The sequence below is a fragment of the Squalius cephalus genome (genome assembly GCF_949319135.1).
Source record: "Squalius cephalus genome assembly, chromosome: 21".
Taxonomy (NCBI): domain Eukaryota; kingdom Metazoa; phylum Chordata; class Actinopteri; order Cypriniformes; family Leuciscidae; genus Squalius; species Squalius cephalus.
Window position 1 is genome coordinate 16,001,652 of NC_137142.1, and position 21,077 is coordinate 16,022,728.

General features: G+C 38.2%; 1 protein-coding gene across 2 annotated transcripts; it reads left to right on the plus strand.

Annotated features, from left to right (window-relative positions):
• Positions 1 to 2,882: 2,882 nt before the first annotated feature.
• On the plus strand, positions 2,883 to 18,177 carry LOC307149034 (programmed cell death 1 ligand 1-like). Of its 2 annotated transcripts, none has more exons than XM_079855054.1 (4): positions 2,883 to 3,108; positions 15,048 to 15,389; positions 16,212 to 16,496; positions 16,602 to 18,177. In XM_079855054.1, the coding sequence occupies exons 1-4, from the start codon at positions 3,054 to 3,056 to the stop codon at positions 16,814 to 16,816; spliced, it is 897 nt and encodes a 298-aa protein (XP_079711180.1). In that variant the 5' UTR covers positions 2,883 to 3,053; the 3' UTR covers positions 16,817 to 18,177. The 2 variants fall into 2 exon arrangements, with proteins under 2 accessions (XP_079711180.1, XP_079711179.1); XM_079855053.1 differs by lacking the exon at positions 2,883 to 3,108 and adding an exon at positions 14,568 to 14,871.
• The last annotated feature ends 2,900 nt before the right edge of the window (positions 18,178 to 21,077 follow it).

Genomic DNA, 21,077 nt, shown 5'->3' on the forward strand with positions numbered 1-21,077 from the left:
GGCTCCCCTCACAAGTTTCGGAAAGTTTTTTTGGAGTATAGGCCTGTGTGACGTCAGATGGGGCGGAATTTCCTTATATGGGTCCTAGGGCACTTCTCCCGGAAGGGCGCAGACCAGAGCAAGAGAGCGAAAGCAGTACGCCCACCAAAGCGCTATGCTCGGCTTTAGGGAAGTCAATGTCACCAAAGAACTGGGTTTTTGGTTGCCAGGGCAAGACAACCCTGCACAGATTCCCAAAGAACCCGGCATTAAGGGACCAGTGGATGGAGTTTGTTTTTCCAGAGCATCAACGGAGTTGTGCAAGACTGTTTGTTCCCTGCATTTCGACGATGATTGTTTTATAAACAAAGCCCAGTTCGACGCTGGATTTGCAGATCGTCTAATGCTTAAGGATTATCCCAACGATAAAGGTTCACGGTCGTGCGTTGGAACCGCAGGCGGTGAGTAAAACTGCTTCAAATGTCTGAGTGTTGTTAGCTATAGAGCTGGTAAGTCCCGCCCCTTCCGCAAAACCCCGCTGGACCTCAAAGTTGAAAAACCGTCAATGCAAGTGAATGGGAGAAAATAATTATTTTCTGGTCCCGTTTGAATTGTGCCATGAATGTGAATATATGTTGTCTGTGAATTTTTTATATAACTTTTCGTGTAAAGAATGATACAATTTAGCGGGTAGAAGTTTGATACGGTTAGACTTTGTGTGAGAGCTCTTTGTGGACTACAACTCTCGACGCGTTTGAAACGTCAACACCACTAGCACACGGATTAGCTCGGATCCCGCTAAACATGGCTGTGTCTTTGGTGCACTTCACCGCCTTCTTTCAGGGAGAGGACAAAATCGTTGAAGTTGGTGAAAACCACGGGTAAGTCAACTTTATGGGGTGACGTCACATAGGCGACATGTAGTCTTTCTCGTTATGTCTTTTCCACAACTGCTAGCTGAAGAATCATACCATATACTGTCAAACTCGTAACATGGAGAGTTATATAAAAAATTCTGTTCACATTCATGGCACAATTCAAACGGGACCAGAAAATAATTATTTTCTCCCATTCACTTGCATTGACGGTTTTTCAACTTTGAGGTCCAGCGGGGTTTTACGGAAGGTGCGGGACTTACCAGCTCTATCCACGCATAAGCACAGCTTTAGCTCCGCCCGCACGGCACGCCTCCAGCCGCTCGTTTTTTTCCGGAAAGATTCGGTACAGCATATCTTTCTTTTATAAATATAATAAAACTAAAGACTTTTTGGAGATATGAAGGATGCAGTACTACTCTATAGGTACTCAAGATTAACATGAGATTGACTGAAACTGAGTGTTTCACCCCCCCTTTAAGTTTCCGTGACGTCCTTACGCAAAAACCAGTCGCCGTCAAGAAAAAACGGCTCCGGTATCTAGAACATTCAAGCCATTCAGGCAGTGTTGCCAACTTAGCGCCTTTGTCGCTATTTTTAGCGACTTTTCAGACCCCTTTAGCGGAATTTTTTTTTTTTTTTTTTTTCAAAAAAGCGACTAGCGACAAATCTAGCGACTTTTTGGACAAACCTCGTTAACCTCCAAATGTTGCCAGAGCGGTCTTGCTTTCTCCCTGCCGTCACTCTCTCTAGCTGCGTCTACCCTGTTCAGTGAATGGCTGAGAGGAGTTTATCTGTGTGTGGAGCGCACGGCTGCTGACAGACGTGAATGAGCAGTGATTTTCAACGGACTTAGCCCATCACTTATCTGCTTTTCTTTTCTTTTATATTTAAAGTATTTAGTTTGACCATTTTAATTTCCTTTCTTTTCTTGTGCTTATTACGTGTAACTAGCCTAGGCTACTCACTAACACAGAGCTTTAGTTCATCCGGTTCCCGAAGTCTGTCAGTTCAGATAATTTTCCACATAGGCTTATAAAAAATGTGGTCATTCACTATATCATAGCTTGACAATTTGTCAATTTACTTGACATTCGATTATAGCCTATTATATTATATTATATTATATTATATTATATTATATTATATTATATTATATTAAATACAGTATGTGAGCATTAATTTAGAGAGAAAACACATTAGGCAGGCAGAACACCTATAGGCTACTATGCGATGATGTCATGAATATGCTAATTGAGCTACTTTTAGGGAAGGCGTTGGCTGCTTTCCTTTGAAAATAGTTGGCAACACTGCATTCAGGTTGCTGTGGAGACATATCACCTTGTCCTTAGGCGATTTCAGTTATTTTATTAAACAATATAAGGATAACACAAAATCAAAGTTTAGTTGTTTTTGGTTGTTGTTATGCACATTTTGTAGGTTAGTCTATTTGACTTCGTAACACATGACTATTATTGTCAAAGTTTCAGCGCACACGTTTGAAATAATGGTAATTTTAGTATGCTACCTTTTGTTTGAGCCTCAGTGGTTGTTTGTGCTAGATCTCAAAATTTGTGGTCACATTTGTCTGCTACAAATATAACGCACTTGGACGTGTACAACACAATCACAGATTATGTGAGTTAATGACGTGTTTGACATTAAGTTAATGTCAAACACAAGAGTTCCCCATGGTGAGTTGCAATAGCTGGGGATAGATGTAACAAGAGGTAATTTGCTCAATAAGATCCACACAATCTTACATTTTTGGTAACATTTTTGATGAACTGGTACAACTACTACCCCCACCACTAACATCCATAACTGTTTTAGCATGTGGGTTTGAGGTTAAGCACTTTTACTTTCTTTCCTGAAAATCAGTTTTGTCACAAAATGTAGCTCATGTGAGCTCAAAAAGGGTGATGCTATGCGAGTGTATGATATTGATGACATCACATTCACCACCACAGCTCTTTAGCCAATAAAAACTCGCATATCCTGAACTGCGACATTATTGAGGCGGCGCCTGCAGTAAATAAATACAGTGGCGATGAGGACTGACATCTCAAAGTACATCAGGTGTGATCGGGATCGGATCTCTGCTGTTGATCTGACAAACCACAGAGGACAGTCGAAGTTCATCTGGTGTGATTCAGGGACTCAGAGGATTCACCATTACCAACGGCCGTGGATCGGGATATGAACCTAAAAGCGTTCTCCCTGTCTCTCCTTCTTTTTGAAGCCTCCTGTTTCAGTGAGTATTTTTAAATTATTAAAACTATGATGAAAGGAATCTTTACGAGGCCAATAAAAAACCCATATTATCCAGAATTTCTATTAAAACCCGGCCCTTGCTGCAATCACAATTTATACGCGAAAATGCAGGGCTCTCAAGTGTCACGCATTGAGCGTGACAGTCACTCATTTCGGTCTTTTGTCCCGCACTCCCGCCCAGTGGCGGATCTACGGGGTGGCAAAGGGTGGCAGCTGCCACCCCTGGGATACAGTCTTGCCACCCCTGTTGCCACCCCATTTATAAATCAGATAATATTTTTTAAGTATATGTTATGTTCATAGCCTACACGTTGAAGGCCAAGGAGACCCGCAACAAACTCCTCTCAAACAGAAATCGCCGATTTAGAATCCCCTCCCCCTCACAATGGTTTCACCCATCACTAGCACGGCAGCGACCCCCGCGAAAATGAAATTTCACCAGTGGCAGCAGGGCACAGGGCAGTCAGCAGCACAGTGCATCTGTCTGCAGTACGCAGTGTCTTGCAACCCGATTGGAGAGACTGAGCTGCCCCAGAGCCTCTGAAGGTGAAGTGAGTTTCCCCAGGTGTAGTTTAAATACACGTTTAACTTAAAGTTACATTTGTAATGAATGTATTGTATGCTAAAGACGATTCAGCATCAGCAAAAACAGCGAGTCTATTACGTTAGCCAAAATCAGCGGTCAAATCGCTCCCTCGTGATTTGTAAGAGCACTATTCCCTTTGATTAGCCTATTTTTTTTTTAGTAAAGACAAGAACAGCTTAATAAAAAATATAAAATATTGTTTGTATCCATAACGTTTACTGATGGTCGCCATTACGCCGACGTTACGTTACAACACACAATACAGTGGCAGTAAGGAGATCGATCATTTGATTAGCTAAGCAGTCCTATTAAATCCAATTCCTCTCAGATATCACAGCAATGAAACTAGGTTACAACTGGGGAAATAACAAATACAAATGGATTAAGTATGGGCGTTAACCCATTTAATCCCAAATTTTTCCCAGACACAAAAATATCCAAATCATGTGTCATTAGTATCCCTTTGAAACAATCAATAATAATTTTTTTAAATTTTCATGGAAAAGTGTGTGAAAAAGTGTGTTTTATGATCGGTCACAATTGTGACCGGTGGGAAACTGTGTTGTATCAACCATTGTATTGATTTAATATAGGTCTATTTGACCTATGCACTGTGTTTGTGTGTGTTTTTGTGTGTGTGTGTATGTTTTTTATTTTTTTGTGTTTTTGTGTGTCTGTGTGTGTGTGGGTGGGTGTGTGTGTGGAGATCAGACATCAGAGGAGACGTGACCATGTGTGAGTGTGTGTGTGTGTGTGTTTGTGTATGTGTGTTTGCGTGTGTGTGTGTTTCTGTGTGTGTTTCTCTGTGTGTGTGTGGAAATCAGACATCAGAGAAGACGTGACCGTGTGTGTGTGTGTGTGTGTGTGTGTGTGTGTTTTTGTGTGTGTGTGTGTGTGTGTGTGTGTGTGTGTGTGTGTGGGTGTGTGTGTTTTTGTGTGTGTGTGTGTGTGTGTGTGTGTGTGTGTGTGTGTGTGGGTGTGTGTCTGTGTGTGTGTGAAGATCAGACATCAGAGGAGACGTGACCGTGTGTGTGTGTGTGTGTGTCTGTGTGTGTGTGTGTGTGTGTCTGTGTGTGTGTGTGTGTGTGTGTCTGTGTGTGTGTGTGTGTGTGTGTCTGTGTCTGTGTGTGTGTGTGTGTGTGTGTGTGTGTGTGTGTGTGGAGATCAGACATCAGAAGAGACGTGACCGTGTGTGTGTGTGTGTGTGTGTCTGTGTGTGTGTAAAATTAGGTAGATAGTAAGGTAGAACAGTTAGCCTATGTGTATTAGTATGTAGATACAATGGGTTATCCCACCGGTCACTATTGTTGCCGTTGACATGTTTGTGAGTTCTATGAACACATTAAACAAAGTTGAGTAATTGCAAATGCATATATCAATACTAGACACCTTAAACATGATATGTACCAAAAATCTATGTCCTATCTTTATGTTAACATACTTTAGCACCCTTTTCTTTGGGAGCTTTCTTGCTGGCATCCTCTTCTCTTGGCGCAAACAGGAAATAAACAGCTCTGGTCATGTGACAATTTACAGTAAACATGCGAAACTGCACATATTTCATTGAGACCCTTTATTATTTCAATATCTGCTGGAAATGCATTGATAGATCATTTAGTAACATTTTTATAGCCTTAGAAATGAAACACTTTTTTACGGTCACTATTGTGACCGGTGGGATTAAATGGGTTAATAGTTGGGAGAAAATATGATGCGTAATAATGATTAGATCTGCATTTGGTCTTAAAGAGGCAGCAGTCTAATAAACCTGCTGACGATTGCTCCATTAATGTGAATCAAATAACAAAAGGCAAAGAAAAAATCAGTCGCAGCTCTTGAATGATATAAGTTTTAATCTATCTATGATAAACTATGCAGTGTTATTTTAAATCTGACTTTATTAGATGTCTTTTTAGCCCATATTACTCCTGAACAGTAATGTCAGTAGACATTACTGAAATTAAAGCACTGGATATATAATTTGTATATTTGTTTAATTGTATACTTTTTTTTGTTTGACCATGTGTTTGTACTTTGTTTTTTGGTGTCCTATGTCTTCTGAATATAAAACACAAAAGCCTGCACCCTTCTGCATAACGTATGTTTTATTTGTTTTGTTAAAGCATTGCTTTTTCTTTTGCTATAGATATTTATTTTACATTTCAAAATATAAAACAATATTAATTGTGTTCTAAATTTTTTTCCCCCTTTTTTTTAATATAACAAAAAGAACCGATATAGGCTACCGTTAAAGTACCGGATCGATAAGGAGTATTGGTAAGAGTAGTAATAACGAATGATACCTATCCCTATTGGCAGCAACAAATTAAAAGTTATGGCCAATTTAACTGTGATTAAATTCAGTATATATACGTCTGCCACCCCTATTTTGCCACCCCTCAAAAATTCCTGCCCCCCTCTCGCCACCCCGTAAATATTTTTCTAGATCCGCCCCTGCTCCCGCCACACATTGTATTTCTCACGCGGAAAAACTATTTATGCCGCAGCGCCCAAAATTTCTCTGGCCGTGCCGATCTCACTATGGAACCGGCATCCAGGAATCAAGCGCGTCTCCCCTAGCCGAGCCTGCCACTTATCAGCCAATCAAAAAAAAAAGAAAGCGGCTACACAATAGCCAATCAGAAAATAGCACTATTGTATCTGGGTAAGATTTAACGCAACAACCAATAAAACAAGTAATAAAAACTCAGTGAGTGTTTTAGCCATAGACATGGTTTTAGCCACTGATCTATATAATGACTGGATAGCTCATGACGTTCTAAACTGCCAGTAGGCAGTGAAGCCACCGTAGTGCAGCAGATTAGTAAAAAAATCGTTCACTTTGGTATAGAAGCATGAAATTTGGCACAGATACTCTCTATGGGCCACTATTTTGGAAAAAGGCGTTGGCCACTCAAAAATTCAATATGGTGGCCATTTTTCAAAATGGCCGCCATTGCTATTCAATGCTTATTATATCAATTATTCAAACAGTGATCCAAGCATACAATTTTATACAAATATACTCTCTAAAGGACATGTTAATAGAAAAAGATGCTTGTCCCTCAAAAAATCCAAGATGGCCGCCATTTTTAAAGATGGCCACTGTTCCTGTCGAATATTAAGGTGAGACATGGCAGGCAAAAACATTTATTTATTTTTTTTACTGGTCAATTTTGAGATTTTTGGATATTTGTCTTCAATAACATGTCTGCTTTCAGACTGTGGTGAAAAAAAGTCCGAAATACACATTTAGTTCTTTATTTTACTACACTTTGTCTGTTTGCGTCTGTAGATTTCGCGTAAATTCAACAAAAGTTGTCGTTGTGAATCCTCCCGCCGATCCGCAATCTCTGTCTGCTCTCTGTCATCACAGGCACCGCTGGAAAACTCTCTCTTCACTGTACAATGCTGTCGGATCCAAATATGGTCATTTCCTTTTTATCAGCAACCAATCGTGAAAGTAAAAGGGCTGAATGCGCAATCTCATTGGCTGATGATAAATCTTTAAAGCCCTTTTTCTCAAAATGACCTTTCTCTCATACTCCAAGTCTGAAATCTCCACTTCAGTAGCACCTATATACACCAATCTTTCCAGTCTTGTACCTAGTTATATTATGAAGACATTTACAGAGGGATCTGTAAATATATTATTCCTAGCCTGATTTATATAACATTTTATTCCAAAAAACATGGCGAAAATCATTTTTTTAAGGCTATTGACAGTATATTATGATTTACAGGATAACAAAAGTAGATATCCATAAATGCCTCTGTATTTTTTCCCCATCTAATATGTGAACACAATGAAAAAATTATTTTTAATCTGGCTTTATCCAATACTCAGATTTCGTTTTTTTAAATATATACAAATTAGCGCATATTTAATTAGATATTGCCTAATTTGCATATTTAAACATTAAATTACAGAACTTTTAATAAATTTTTTTCTCATCTTAATGTAGGTAATCAACTGGGAAAGTTTCATGGTGATATCTGCTAGTTATAATTTTTACCCTATTCACCCGTAGTGTCTCGCCTTAATTATTTAAATTGTTAAAATGGTGATGCAAGCATACAATTAGGCAGAAATACTCTTCAAGGAACACTCTCTTGGAAAAAGGTATGTGCCACTCAAAAATTCAGGATGGCCACCATTTCTGTCAAATAGTTATAATGTCTGCTTTGTCTGCCTCCTCTTCTTTGACCTGTCCAGCTTAGTTAAACTTGCCAGGGATATAAAATCCCCGCCGGCATAGCTCTCAGGTTCAATGGAGTTCATACACAAGCCTCTCCACCACGGCAAGGTGTAGTCCACAGAGAGGAAGGGCCACTGTTAGAAAAAAGGATACGCTGCTGGTACAGGTTGCACATACAGTGGGGAGAACAAGTATTGGATACACTGCTGATTTTGAAGGTTTTCCTACTTACAAAGTATGTAGAGGTCTGTAATTTTTATCATAGGTACACTTCAACTGTGAGAGACGGAAATCCAGAAAATCACATTGTATGATTTTTAAATAATTAATTTGCATTTTATTGCATGACATAAGTATTTGATCACCTACCAACCAGTAAGAATTCCGACTCTCACAGACCTGTTAGTTTTTCTTTAAGAAGCCCTCCGGTTCTCCACTCATTACCTGTATTAACGGCACCTGTTTGAACTCGTTACCTGTATACCTGTACACACACTCAATCAAACAGACTCTAACCTCTCCACAATGGCCAAGACCAGAGAGCTTTGTAAGTACATCAGGGATAAAATTGTAGACCTGCTTAAGGCTGGGATGGGCTACAGGACAATAGGCAAGCAGCTTGGTGAGAAGGCAACAACTGTTGGCGCAATTATTAGAAAATGGAAGAAGTTCAAGATGACGGTCAATCTCCCTCCATCTGGGGCACAATGCAAAATCTCACCTCGTGGGGCCTCAATGATCATGAGGAAGGTGAGGGATCAGCCCAAAACTACACGGCAGAACCTTCACGTGCAGCCCATGCACTGCCCCTCCCACACTAGCAGAGTGCTGGAAGCCTCTTCAAGACAACGGTTAGTTTTAAAATTTCAAAGCATCTTTTTAACTGTTTGACTTAGCTGAAATACACTTTGAAAGTGGAAACACGTTGCTCTATATGTGCGTGCAACTATAGCTAAGCAAATTTGTGGGTCCAAATGGAAAACGCAAATGCCTCATCTATAAAACTACTTGTCATTGTATTTAGGGAGCTGCAAATAGCTAAGTTTGAGGCTATCCATATGCATACGGCAGCTGTTACGAACACTGGTCATAGGATTAAATAATGCCGACGTTGTTCTGTGATTCCGTTATATTTGTGGGAGTTTTATTCAGAGACCACCTGGCTGAGGTTTGGATGTGTGCTCATAAAAGAAGAGACGCGGTTGCGACACGATGCGATGCAGCGCGCTCGTTTGTCCAGGCGCTCCTATGCCGTGGTGAGATGAAAACATCTAAACTTTTCAGAATGCCGCAAGCGCACGCAGGTCATGTGACAAAAAAACAACTGACCTTTCCATGACAACATCGAAAGCTCGGCCGAACAACGGATCATAGCTGGACAGGGCGGGTTTTTATTTCTCATCTCCATAAATATATGTAGTTGTAAAGGGCTAGAAATAAATTAATCCTTACTTCCTCGTCATCATGGAGAGAGCAGTTCGTGGTTGCATAGCAACAACAGACGCAACCGCTTGTAGAAGTGGCGCGGCCGTGCTTTCCACACGTTTTAGACGCGATCCCTAATTCATAATAAACTTAGAATCTATTTGGTTTAAAATCGTTTTTGTTTTGTTTAAAATGGAGATCACGATTACATATATCAGACAACTACACAGAATAACATGTTTCAGTCAAATTTTTTATTTATTATGCTTAAATATTTATTTTCAGAATTTATTTTCAGAATTTGAATTATGCTTAAATGTTTTTCAGTATTTTCAGCACTGAACTTGTTTTTTTACTTGTTCTACCTCACATTTTTAATATTTGTCAAATATTGTTTTTTTTTTAAGTTCAATAAATGTTCCTTTCTTAATTGAGACTTGTAACAGTCGTTATCATTATATATTATATATGTGTAATTTTTATGATGTAAACTGAGTGAGCAAAAGCAGTATCGGCTCCAAATATCGGCCCAAGAAAATCGGCAGCCCGTATCGGTCATCGGCTAAGGCTGATGAAAAAAAATCGGTATCGGCATCGGCACTAAAAAATCCATATCGGTCGATCCCTATTAGTAACACACTACGCCGTCATGGATTAAAATCCTGCAGTGCACGCAAGGTCCCCCTGCTCAAGCCGAAGCATGTCCAGGCCCGTCTGAAGTTTGCCAATGACCATCTGGATGATCCAGAGGAGGAATGGGAGAAGGTCATGTGGTCTGATGAGACAAAAATAGAGCTTTTTGGTCTAAACTCCACTCCGTGTTTGGAGGAAGAAGGATGAGTACAACCCCAAGAACACCATCCCAACCGTGAAGTATGGAGGTGGAAACATCATTCTTTGGGGATGCTTTTCTGCAAAGGGGACAGGCCGACTGCACCGTATTGAGGGGAGGATGGATGGGGCCATGTATTGCGAGATTTTGGCCAACAACCTCCTTCCCTTAGTAAGAGCATTGAAGATGGGTCGTGCCTGGGTCTTCCAGCAGGACAACGACCCGAAACACACAGCCAGGGCAACTAAGGAGTGGCTTCGTAAGAAGCATCTCAAGGTCCTGGAGTGGCCTAGCCAGTCTCCAGACTTGAACCCAATAGAAGATCTTTGGAGGAGCTGAAAGTCCGTATTGCCCAGCGACAGCCCCGAAACCTGAAGGATCTGGAGAAGGTCTGTATGGAGGAGTGGGCCAAAATCCCTGCTGCAGTGTGTGCAAACCTGATCAAGAACTACAGGAAATGTATGATCTCTGTAATTGCAAACAAAGGTTTCTGTACCAAATATTAAGTTCTGCTTTTCTGATGTATCAAATACTTATGTCTTGCAATAAAATGCAAATTAATTACTTAAAAATCATACAATGTAATTTTCTGGATTTTTGTTTTAGATTCCGTTTTAGATTGTAAGTGGGAAAACCTGCAAAATCAGCAGTGTATCAAATACTTGTTCTCCCCACTGTATCTGCGAGAGGGAAGGCGGAAGGACCATCAGAATTAAGACTGGTTTCAACAATATAGATGACCAGTTCAGAAAGAGCCATAAGAAAGATGGCTGGTTGAATTGTTTCACTCTGTGACTCTTTCTCAAGCCTTCTGAGGTGGAGTTTCTCTCTGTTGTAAAGATGAATGAGACACAAATGATGGTATTTCAGCTCCTGTGCAATGGCATCAGCACCACTTAGTTGAGACAATAATTTAGCATCATTCAGTGTTTGTGCACATTCATGTAGTCTGTCATTCAGTTGCAGTGTCATTACCTGATGTAGGTCAGATTCAGGAGATATGTTATCACAAAAAAAGCAAACCTGATCATCTAGACTTTTCTGCATCATGGTTCTGCGATGCTTTGTTTGGCCTTCATCTGTCTCACTACATTGAGCATCGGATTGTTGCTTCTGGGCACGAAGTAACTTTGTGTTGTTATTACGATTCGTCTAGGGTTAATCGTAACAAAATAATAAAATAAATAAACATGTCTCCCACGCCCAGTCGTCAGACCCAAAAGACTCAAATGACTTCAAAATCAAGAAAAACGATAAACGTTTTATTAAGACAAAAAAATTTGAACAATTTGAAAGTTGAATGTATTCAAATAAAGTAACAAAAAAAGAAAAAAAAAACAAAAAAAAAAAAACAGTAGGTGTTATAGTCTTCAGGAAGACCCACGGCCCAAAATAACAAACAAAACAGATAATAAATAAAATAAGCAACTAACTTCCCTCAAAGTATCCAAAATCAAAATTACAACAAATTACCCTCCATACTCTAACAAAACAGAACGAACAGGATTTCAAAAGAAAAGGGCAGGTCAACCCTACAAAGAACACCACTGAAAACAAAGACAAAAAAAAAGTAATTAACATATAGGCTGCTACAACAAGGGACTGACGGCTGGAGAGGAGCCAGGAGAAGTGCGACCGGCCCGGAATCGCAACAACTCGTCCTCTGGAAACGGAAGCACGGTCTTAAACCCACGTAAAGGGGTGGAGCCAGCTCACAGCTAATCATTGTAATCCTAAAACAAAGCAGCAAAATAAGCGCACACAAAAAACAACAATAACAAAATAAATACAAATGCAAACAATATACAAACTCAAAACATTATACGGAATTACATAATTCCGTAACAGTTGTTGAACCGAAGTCGACAATTGTAGTGATACTTCGCTTGGTTCCTTCTCAAAGTAGCTTCTATACCACCACCTTCATCCAGTCGTTCCAGGTCCAGGGTCATTGGCATTTTGTTCATCTTGTGAAAGAGTGGAATGTTGGTGGCAATCATTTTATAGCCATCATGTTGAGAAACGATGGGTAGGTGGTGATTGGAGGGGTTCCTTTGTGTCTGTCTGACAAAGACAACATTTCATCCAATCAGTTGGCCTCTTGGCTGACATGGGATTTTCATTTGCCATTTTGGAGGTTTGTTGTCTGATTAAGGCTGAGGGGTTATCCTTTTACCACCTCAATCATAGACATAGTACACATTCAGGTATGGGATACAACTAGGTACGGGTCACCTACACCTAGCCCGATCATTCATCCAGTGCCATTTAAGTCCCGTGTGATCTGTACACCTTCCAGGTAAGCATACATGAACAAGTCATGTATTGCCCCGCTTACCCTTGGCTCGGCTCTCCCACGCTGGCACAACCTGTCAATTCAGGTGCGGCTATCTAAAAACATCTATTACTAGCTAATTGATGAGGGGCTGTTAGAAAGCATTTGGGACACTAAACTTAGCTATACTATTACTACTAGTCAAGAACTACAGTGAAAGTAAAACTAGATCAGCTGACACTGAATCCCATGCTGAGTTCCACAGCAGTGAAGTCACCAGTGTGCCCTGGTTGTGTAATGACGTTCACTCTATTAAACAAAACCTTCCTTAACACATTAAATTGAGCTCTGACAGAAATGGTGGCCATCTTGAAAATGGTCGCCATCTTGAATTTTTGAGTGGCACACATCTTTTTCCATGATAATGTTCCTTTAAGAATATTTGTACCAAATTTCATGATAGCATCACCATTTGAAAAAAAAAAATTAAGGATTCAAGAAAAATGGCGGCCATCTTGAAAAATGGTTGCCATCTTGAATTTGAGGGACAAACACCGTTTTCCAAAAAAAACATTCTGAAGAGAGTATTTTCACAAAATGTTATGCCTACATCACTGTTTGAACAATTGACATAATGAGCATTTGACAGAAATAGCGGCCATCTTGAAAAAATGGCCGCCATGTTGAATTTTTGAGTGGCACACATCTTTTTCCATGATAATGTTCCTTTAAGAATATTTGTACCAAATTTCATGATAGCATCACCATTTGAAAAAAAAAAATTAAGGATTCAAGAAAAATGGCGGCCATCTTGAAAAATGGCGGCCATCTTGAAAAATGGTTGCCATCTTGAATTTTTGAGGGACAAGCACCGTTTTCCAAAAAAAACATTCTGAAGAGAGTATTTTCACAAAATGTTATGCCTATACATCACTGTTTGAACGATTGACATAATGAGCATTTGACAAAAATAGCGGCCATCTTGAAAAAATGGCCGCCATGTTGAATTTTTGGATGGCCAACGCCTTTTTCCCAAAGAGTGACCCTTAGAGAGTATCTGTGCCAAATTTCATGCTTCTATACCAATTTGAACGATTCTCTCGAAATATGCCATTAATCTGCTGCTGCACTACCGGAAGTGTTCGAGCGGCCATCTTACGATTCCCTACCAGCAGAGGGCTCCAACACCCGTTATACAGAGATTGGTAGCTCCGACAGCACTTTTAAGAAGTAGGTTAAACAAGTGTAAAACGACGTTCACAAAAGGATGTAGAAAAAATGCCCAAAAAGGTTGTAATTCAAGCCCTAGGCTATAAGTAATAATTTATATGCAAAATTGTCGCTATGCCCGTGTTGTTTTCTCCGAGGCAAGAGTAATGCTGCTGCTTCAAAAAACAACGATAAAACAGTCAACAGTAGCCTATAAGAAACCTCAGGGCAGCAATAATCACAATTACGGTAAGTGTCCAATAGCGACACCATTTGACAGCTTCAAAAGAGCTTCGTGCAGACTCCGTTTACCGTTACATTAACCCATAGCCTACAATTTGTATTATCCATTTCCTGAACATGTACTTGCTAATCAAACACTTTATATGAACAAACTACTAATCTATAAAACACAATTGGTCTTCCGACCTTTTACTATTGTGTCAATTGATGTTGATATGCGCGAGGGAGAGAGAGCATACAGCGCTCGTGTTGTCTGAAGGCGGTGAGAGTGCGCGCGCGCGGCCGGGGCGCTCTCTCTCTCTCTCTCTCTCTCTCTCTCTCTCTCTCTCTCTCTCTCTCTCTCTCTCTCTCTCTCTCTCTCTCTCTCTCTCTCTCTCTCTCTCTCTCTCTCTCTCTCTCTCTCTCTCTCTCTGCTTGTTCTTATGCGCCCTGTCCACTGATCTAAATAATTCGTTGTTTATTTACTTTTGACCCACAACACTAATCCTAACCAAACTATAATACACATACCCACCATAGACTGATACCCACACACCACTACTAAACCTACCCATGCGTATCTTTCTTTAATCCTTTTGGCAAGTCAAGATCTGCCAATAAAATCATACTGCAAGTAATGATTGATTGTGAAACTCAAATGCTGATATATTTTCTCTTCTTCACTCTCTAGCTGAGTTTGAGATTACTGTTCCCAGAGCTCCTGGGTTTTACGGAGAGGCGCTGATCCTCCCCTGCACTTTCCCTGTGGACATAGTCAGAATATGAAATAATATGATCCCAGGAATAAAGCAACACATAAATGGTGTTTTCATAACGAGAACCCTTGTGTTGAGCTGATCGGATTTCCTCTGCAGCACTCTATGGAAGATTTAACTGTTGGCAGATGGAAAGCAGCCACTGTGAATAAAATATGAAGCTTAAACATCAAGCATCTTTGTTCTGCTGCTTTTTCCTTTTTAAAGTGTCTTGCATCAGTAAGTACTCGTGTGAAATTATTGAAATTTTAATGGAATTCTAAAATGTCCTTTATAAAGCCTCTCAGAAAGTGCAGCGACGTCCATACGATTTTACTATTGTTAGGCAAAGAGAAACATTACCAACACAGCATGGTAAATGAACAGCAATATATTTTCTCTTCTTCACTCTCTAGCTGAGTTTGAGATTACTGTGCCCAGAGGTCCTGTCACTGGGTCTTACGGAGAGGCGCTGATCCTCCCCTGCACCTTCCCTGTGGACTCGTGGGATCTGAGTAGCACTGTTATTATCTGGCAGCGCGGGCTGGACGTTGTTCACAGCTTCTACAGTCGGGACCAGCTCGACCGTCAGAATCCTCATTATGGAAAACGCATTAGCCTGTTCATCCAGGAGATGGCAACAGGAAACGCATCACTCAAACTGGACAGAGTCACTCTGCAGGACGCCGGTGTTTACACCTGCTCCATCATCACAACCATTGGCAGCCAGAAGAAGAGCTTTAGAGTGAATATTGCAGGTAACAACAACCTGGACTGATGTTCATAGAAAATCATGTGAATCAATCTCAAGGTCTCACAATGTGATTGAAACAGTTCTGTGATTTTAATGTCTGTAAAGAAAAAAAAATGTATTATTATCCCCAAACCAGGTATGAGCATGAGCATGAGCTGAATTACATTTAATCAACTTACTTGGTTCAAATAATATAGGCTATGCACACATCAAATGTCAAATGTAATGTCTGAACCAAAACCACAACTCTGCAGGTTTTTGGAAGTTTAAGTCCATTTACTAACATTTTTTTAAAAATATATATAAATAAGCCTATAGCCTATGTTACATGATCATATACTCTGACACATAAACAGCATAGAAACCATAAAATAATTAGACCAACATTTACTTGCATCAAGCAACTCTGTTGGTATTTTTTATAAAGTATTAATATAATTGTTACATTTATTTTATTGCCACACTTTAATATGTGAATTATATTATCAGAAAACTTAACATTTAGCGTTTGTCAGGATTTTATTTGTGCTTAATGGATAAAACAATGGCGCTGCGCACTCTGCTGCTCATAAACATGGCTGCTATACATTTTACCTGCCACAAGATGGCGCTGTTTTCAACACTCTTGATGCTTCGAATCTTTTCACGAAACATCAGTGCTTCATGAGGCTTCATTTGCCCATCCCTACCACCTGCTGGAAATGGGCGGAGCATAGTGTCTCTGACAGTTTGCTCTGATATTGGTTGATTGCCAGAGAAAGCCTCACACAAATTAAAATACATTTACAATGGGCTTTTTAACAGTCTGTGTTCTGTTGTTTTTCAGCGTTCTACTCTGAACCTCGTCTTCAGTTCTCCATGTTAACTGATGGACTCAACCTGCTAGTGACATCAGATGGGGGTTACCCTTCTCCTAAACTACAGTGGCTGATGGAAAACTCAGACATCACTAACCAGACACAAACACACCTCATGCAGGACACACAAACAGGACTTAATAATGTGTATAGCTGGATAAACCTCACTGAAGTCACAAACTCCTCTCTGACATTTATACTGCACAACAAACCTCTGGGACAACACATCAGGAGAGAGATCCAGCTGTACTCAGGTGAGGACAGTCAAACACAAGCGCTTTAAAATGCTCTTGAATAATCAATAACATTTAAGAGACTTAAACTAATTATGTTTAATGTAATTTAATTTCTTTATAAAGATAAGACAAGGAGAGAAGGACAGTCAGCACACAGATGCCACGGATGCTTCATATTGATCCCAGTTATTCTGCTGCTGATTGTGATGGGTTTATTGTTTGTGTTCATTATAAGAAGAAGAATGGAACAAACCAGACAAAATGGCTTACCTAATGATAGACTCATGTCTCAAATTTCAGCAAATTCCTTAGCAAGTATGCGTCATAATGTAGTTTGACGGAGACATGGAATGTAACGAGAGATCACCGTTGTATATAATTCAAACTTTAATATGTTTAATGTTCTTATTTTTATCAAACACACCGGCTTTACCATCTGTAATACATACTGTATGGAACTCATAATCTTAACGGAAAAGTTTAGTATGTCCATAATGGTTATTCTGTTACAAAACCATTTCGACTGGAAAAACTGGAAGAGAGGGCAACTCTCTAAGAGAACAAATGAAACTAACATTTGAACTCACTCTTGTGCACCAATCGAGATGCAAGACTCACCTCAGAATCATCCTAATCTACATCTCTTTCCCTCTTCCCCCATTCCTTCTCTCTCATGCTGAGATCACCAAAATTCACCCAAGAAGCTACACTCTCAGAAAATAAAGTACATAATTGTACCTTTAGGGGTACAATGGCTTGTCACTGGGGCTGTACCCTCAAGGGTACAATATTGTACCTTTAAAAGAAACGGTACATATATGTACCTTTTAATGCTTTTTGACCCTCAAAAAGGTACATATATGTACCTTGAGGTCCAATAATAAGCCCTATGGGGTACGTTAGTGTAGATTGTACCTTGGGGGACAGAAATGGACTCCTACTGTACCCCTATGTCTGACAGTATATGGCTGAATGTGAATAATTATCATACAGTATTACACGTTTGGAATCATTTGAAATGTCTCAGTGCAAAGGTATCATTCAGAAGTAAACCAAAAAGGTAATAAAGTGAGACCTTACCTGACATATAAAAGAGATTATGTTAGACCTTACCAGGTTTTTTACAGTAAAATACTGGTAACACTGTTGCCAGTAATTTACTGTTAATTGTACAGTTATTTACTGTAATTTACAGTATGTTATTGTAAAAATGCATAGTAATGCATTACTAATTTCACTTGCAGAAACTGACTGCCTTAAATTGACCAACTGTCATTTAAATGTATTTAGGTTCAATGACGTGACGCCTAAATTTTCTGTCCGATTGCATTTTTTCAGGCAAAAACGGGTTTAAATGCATAAAAAGATACTGTATATTTGTAGTACCTCTCCCATGTATATATACTCACTTTAACTTTTCAAAAACCTTTACTTGTTTTTTTTTTTTTGTTGTTGTTGTTATTTAAAGTGTCAAAACATCATGTGGTGCGACCGTCTGGCCATAACTTCTGTTTTGAAAACATCTTTGAAATGACTCTAAATTTTTTCAAATTTATTTTCTGCACTATTTGGCATGATTTCCAAAATGTTTTGTAATTCTTTAAAAAAATTCAAAGCATTTGTATTTATATTTCCATCATAATATACTGTTGTGGCAAAAAATATTCATTAAACAACCATCACTGTGTAAGAGACATTTCTGAAGTCAAATTGTCTTTTAAAAGTATTTATTCTTGCAAGAAGGCCCAGTTGCCATACAGAAGTCACAAGTACAGTCTGTGAAGCAAGTGCGACGAGGAAGGGAGGGGGAGAGTAGCTTTTATATCATTTCTCAAGGTTTCTGCTTACAGATTCTCTTATCTAAATAAGGGAAGGTTTCTGCTGAGTTTATTCTTACAAACTCACAAGTTCTAAAATGGACGACCTCTGACCCAGAGGTCCCCTTTCAATCTGTCTCCTCCTGACGTCTCAGATGCTTCCCAGTGTTAAAACAGAAAAACAAACACATCAGTCAACTACAGTTCCCTGCAGTCACGGACAGTACAGCAAAAGGGTCATTTCAATGTCTTACTGAACATAGCTGAAAATCCACACTGTAAATCAATGAAAATCGAAATTTTCCATTACAATACAAACAAACTTTGTCCGATGATGTCCATTTTATGAAATATCATGTGGTGCGACCATCAAGGAACTACCATTTTGGGACTTTTATGTTGAAAACTATTCAAACACAGGAAGTTACATCATATACCAATTTACCAAGGACCTATGGAAGCAGCAAGCAAGTTTGTAATTCTCTCAAATTGGAAAAAATAAATAAACCTTTGTCATGGTTGGTAAGTAGTTGCCACATTTGTATGTCATGTGGTATGACCTCAAAAAAATGTAATATTAAAGTTATTTCTACAAATATATATTTTTATTATAGATTTCATAGTGACCTTTTTTGGGAAGCTAGCTTGTTTTGTTTAGGTGGCCAATTCTGTGCCTGTAAATTTTGAATGAATTTGAAAATATCATGTGGTGCGACCAAATATCATGTGGTGCGACCACTGCAGACTGTTTTCCATGATAGATATATGTCCTAGATTGGCAGTTTTATGCTTTTATGTTCTTTTATGTTCAATTGTTTATATACAAAAAGTACTTTAATTTATTATAATTTGGAATAGATTTTTATGCAATTTGGGATATTTTTTTATATATATTTCAGACAGTTTGTTTGCTGTTTGTACAATATGACAAAAATGCAACAAAAAAAATGAGAGCATGTAATTTCAGTTTAGTAATTATGCATTTATTAGTAGTGTATTTATTATTGGCTATTTATTTATTTAAAACTATTTTAATCTATTTTACCAGATGCCACTGCCAAGCGAAAAAATTCTGACCATGCAGCAAGAGCGGAGTACCTTGATAGGAGAAGAGTGAAATATTATTACAGTATAAAATATCTATTTTCTATGTGAATATATAGTAAACTGTAATTTATTCCTGTGATCAAAGCTGAATTTTCAGCATCGTTAATCCAGTCTTCAGTGTCACATGATCCTTCAGAAATCACTCTAATATGTAACCCTGGACCACAAAACCAGTCACATGGGTCAATTTTTTGAAACTGAGATTTATACATCATATGAAAGCTGAATAAGTAAGCTTTCCATTGATGAACAATATTTGGCCGATACAATTGAAAATCTGGAATCTGAGGGTGCATAAAAATCGAAACATTGAGAAAATCACCTTTAAAGTTGTCCATTTATGTTTGCGATATTGCTATATTCACTCACAAAAATAAATATTTTATATATTTATGGAAGGAAATTTATAAAATATGAAACATGATCTTTATTTAATATCCTAATGATTTTTGGAATAAAAGAAAAATGTATCATTTTGACCCATACAATGTATTGTTGGCTATTGCCACAAATATACCGTGCAACTTTTAGACTGGTTTTGTGATCCAGGGTCACATATGATTTGCTGCTCAAGAAACATTTCTGATTATTATCAATATTCATATTTTTGTGGAAACTGTGATACATTTTATATGTCAGGATTATTTGATTTATAGAAAGTTCAAAAGAACAGCATTTATTTGAAATAGAATCTTTCGTAACATTATAGCCTAAATATCTTTACTGTCACTTTTTATCAACTGAATGTGTCCTTGAATAATAAAATTATGAATTACTTAAAAAAACTATTGCCCCCAAATGTTACCTGTATACAATACTTTTATGAAATAATTTATATCTATAACATTATCATTTGTTAGAAAGAAATTCTAAGTCAAGTTAAATGAAATGGTGCACTTGTGTTTGTGATGTGATTTATATATATAAAAAAATGTTTATAAAATGATTATGTTCAGGAAAATTCTGTGAAATTTGTATAAAATCTGGTTTAAATCTATTTTTTTGTATAAAATGTATTGTTCATTGATCTCTTTAAATAGATTTTTAACTATATAAGGTCTTCATGTCATTTGGAGAGACCACTCATCATGCAATCACTGTATTAAATTTAAAATAAAATATCTTATTTCTGTGGCTGAAATATGAATCACTGATACAGTATGCTTTAGTAAATGCTATTTTTAAAACATTTGTATCAGTTTTATGTGATTTACAGGAAAAATAAGTCTGTAACTAGATTTAAGAAGGCAACTCTGAAATTATAGAACAAAAAATGAGATCATTATTTACAAAAACTCAAAAGAAATGCAAATACTTGGTTTCTAAACACTTTAATTACTAAGAACTTGTAAAATAAAATTTAAGCATATTAAGGAAATTAATAAATTTTAAGATAAATCACGTCGCACCACATGACATTTTTTTAAGGCTACGGACAATTCATCTAGATGAAGAAACTAAAATCACTTAAATTAATTTTTTTAAATTAATTTAGGTGTACACAACATCCTTAATTTTTGAACAATTGCAACAGGGTATTTTTTATTTTTTTGTATTTTAAAATTGGCCTGTCGAAAATCCTTATACGTCATTGACCCCTTAACTAAAATGTATAATGCATTAATAATGTGAGCAAAGTATTACTGTGAACTTATTTCATTTGAGGCCACTAAAA

What these genes read in the sequence shown, in the direction of transcription:
- LOC307149034 (XM_079855053.1), top strand. Translation starts at nt 14,808, where the DNA reads ATGAAGCTTAAACATCAAGCATCTTTGTTCTGCTGCTTTTTCCTTTTT. An exon ending in TTTTAAAGTGTCTTGCATCA is followed by an intron (nt 14,872 to 15,047) that starts GTAAGTACTCGT and finishes TTCACTCTCTAG; the next exon opens with CTGAGTTTGAGATTACTGTG. An exon ending in CTTTAGAGTGAATATTGCAG is followed by an intron (nt 15,390 to 16,211) that starts GTAACAACAACC and finishes GTTGTTTTTCAG; the next exon opens with CGTTCTACTCTGAACCTCGT.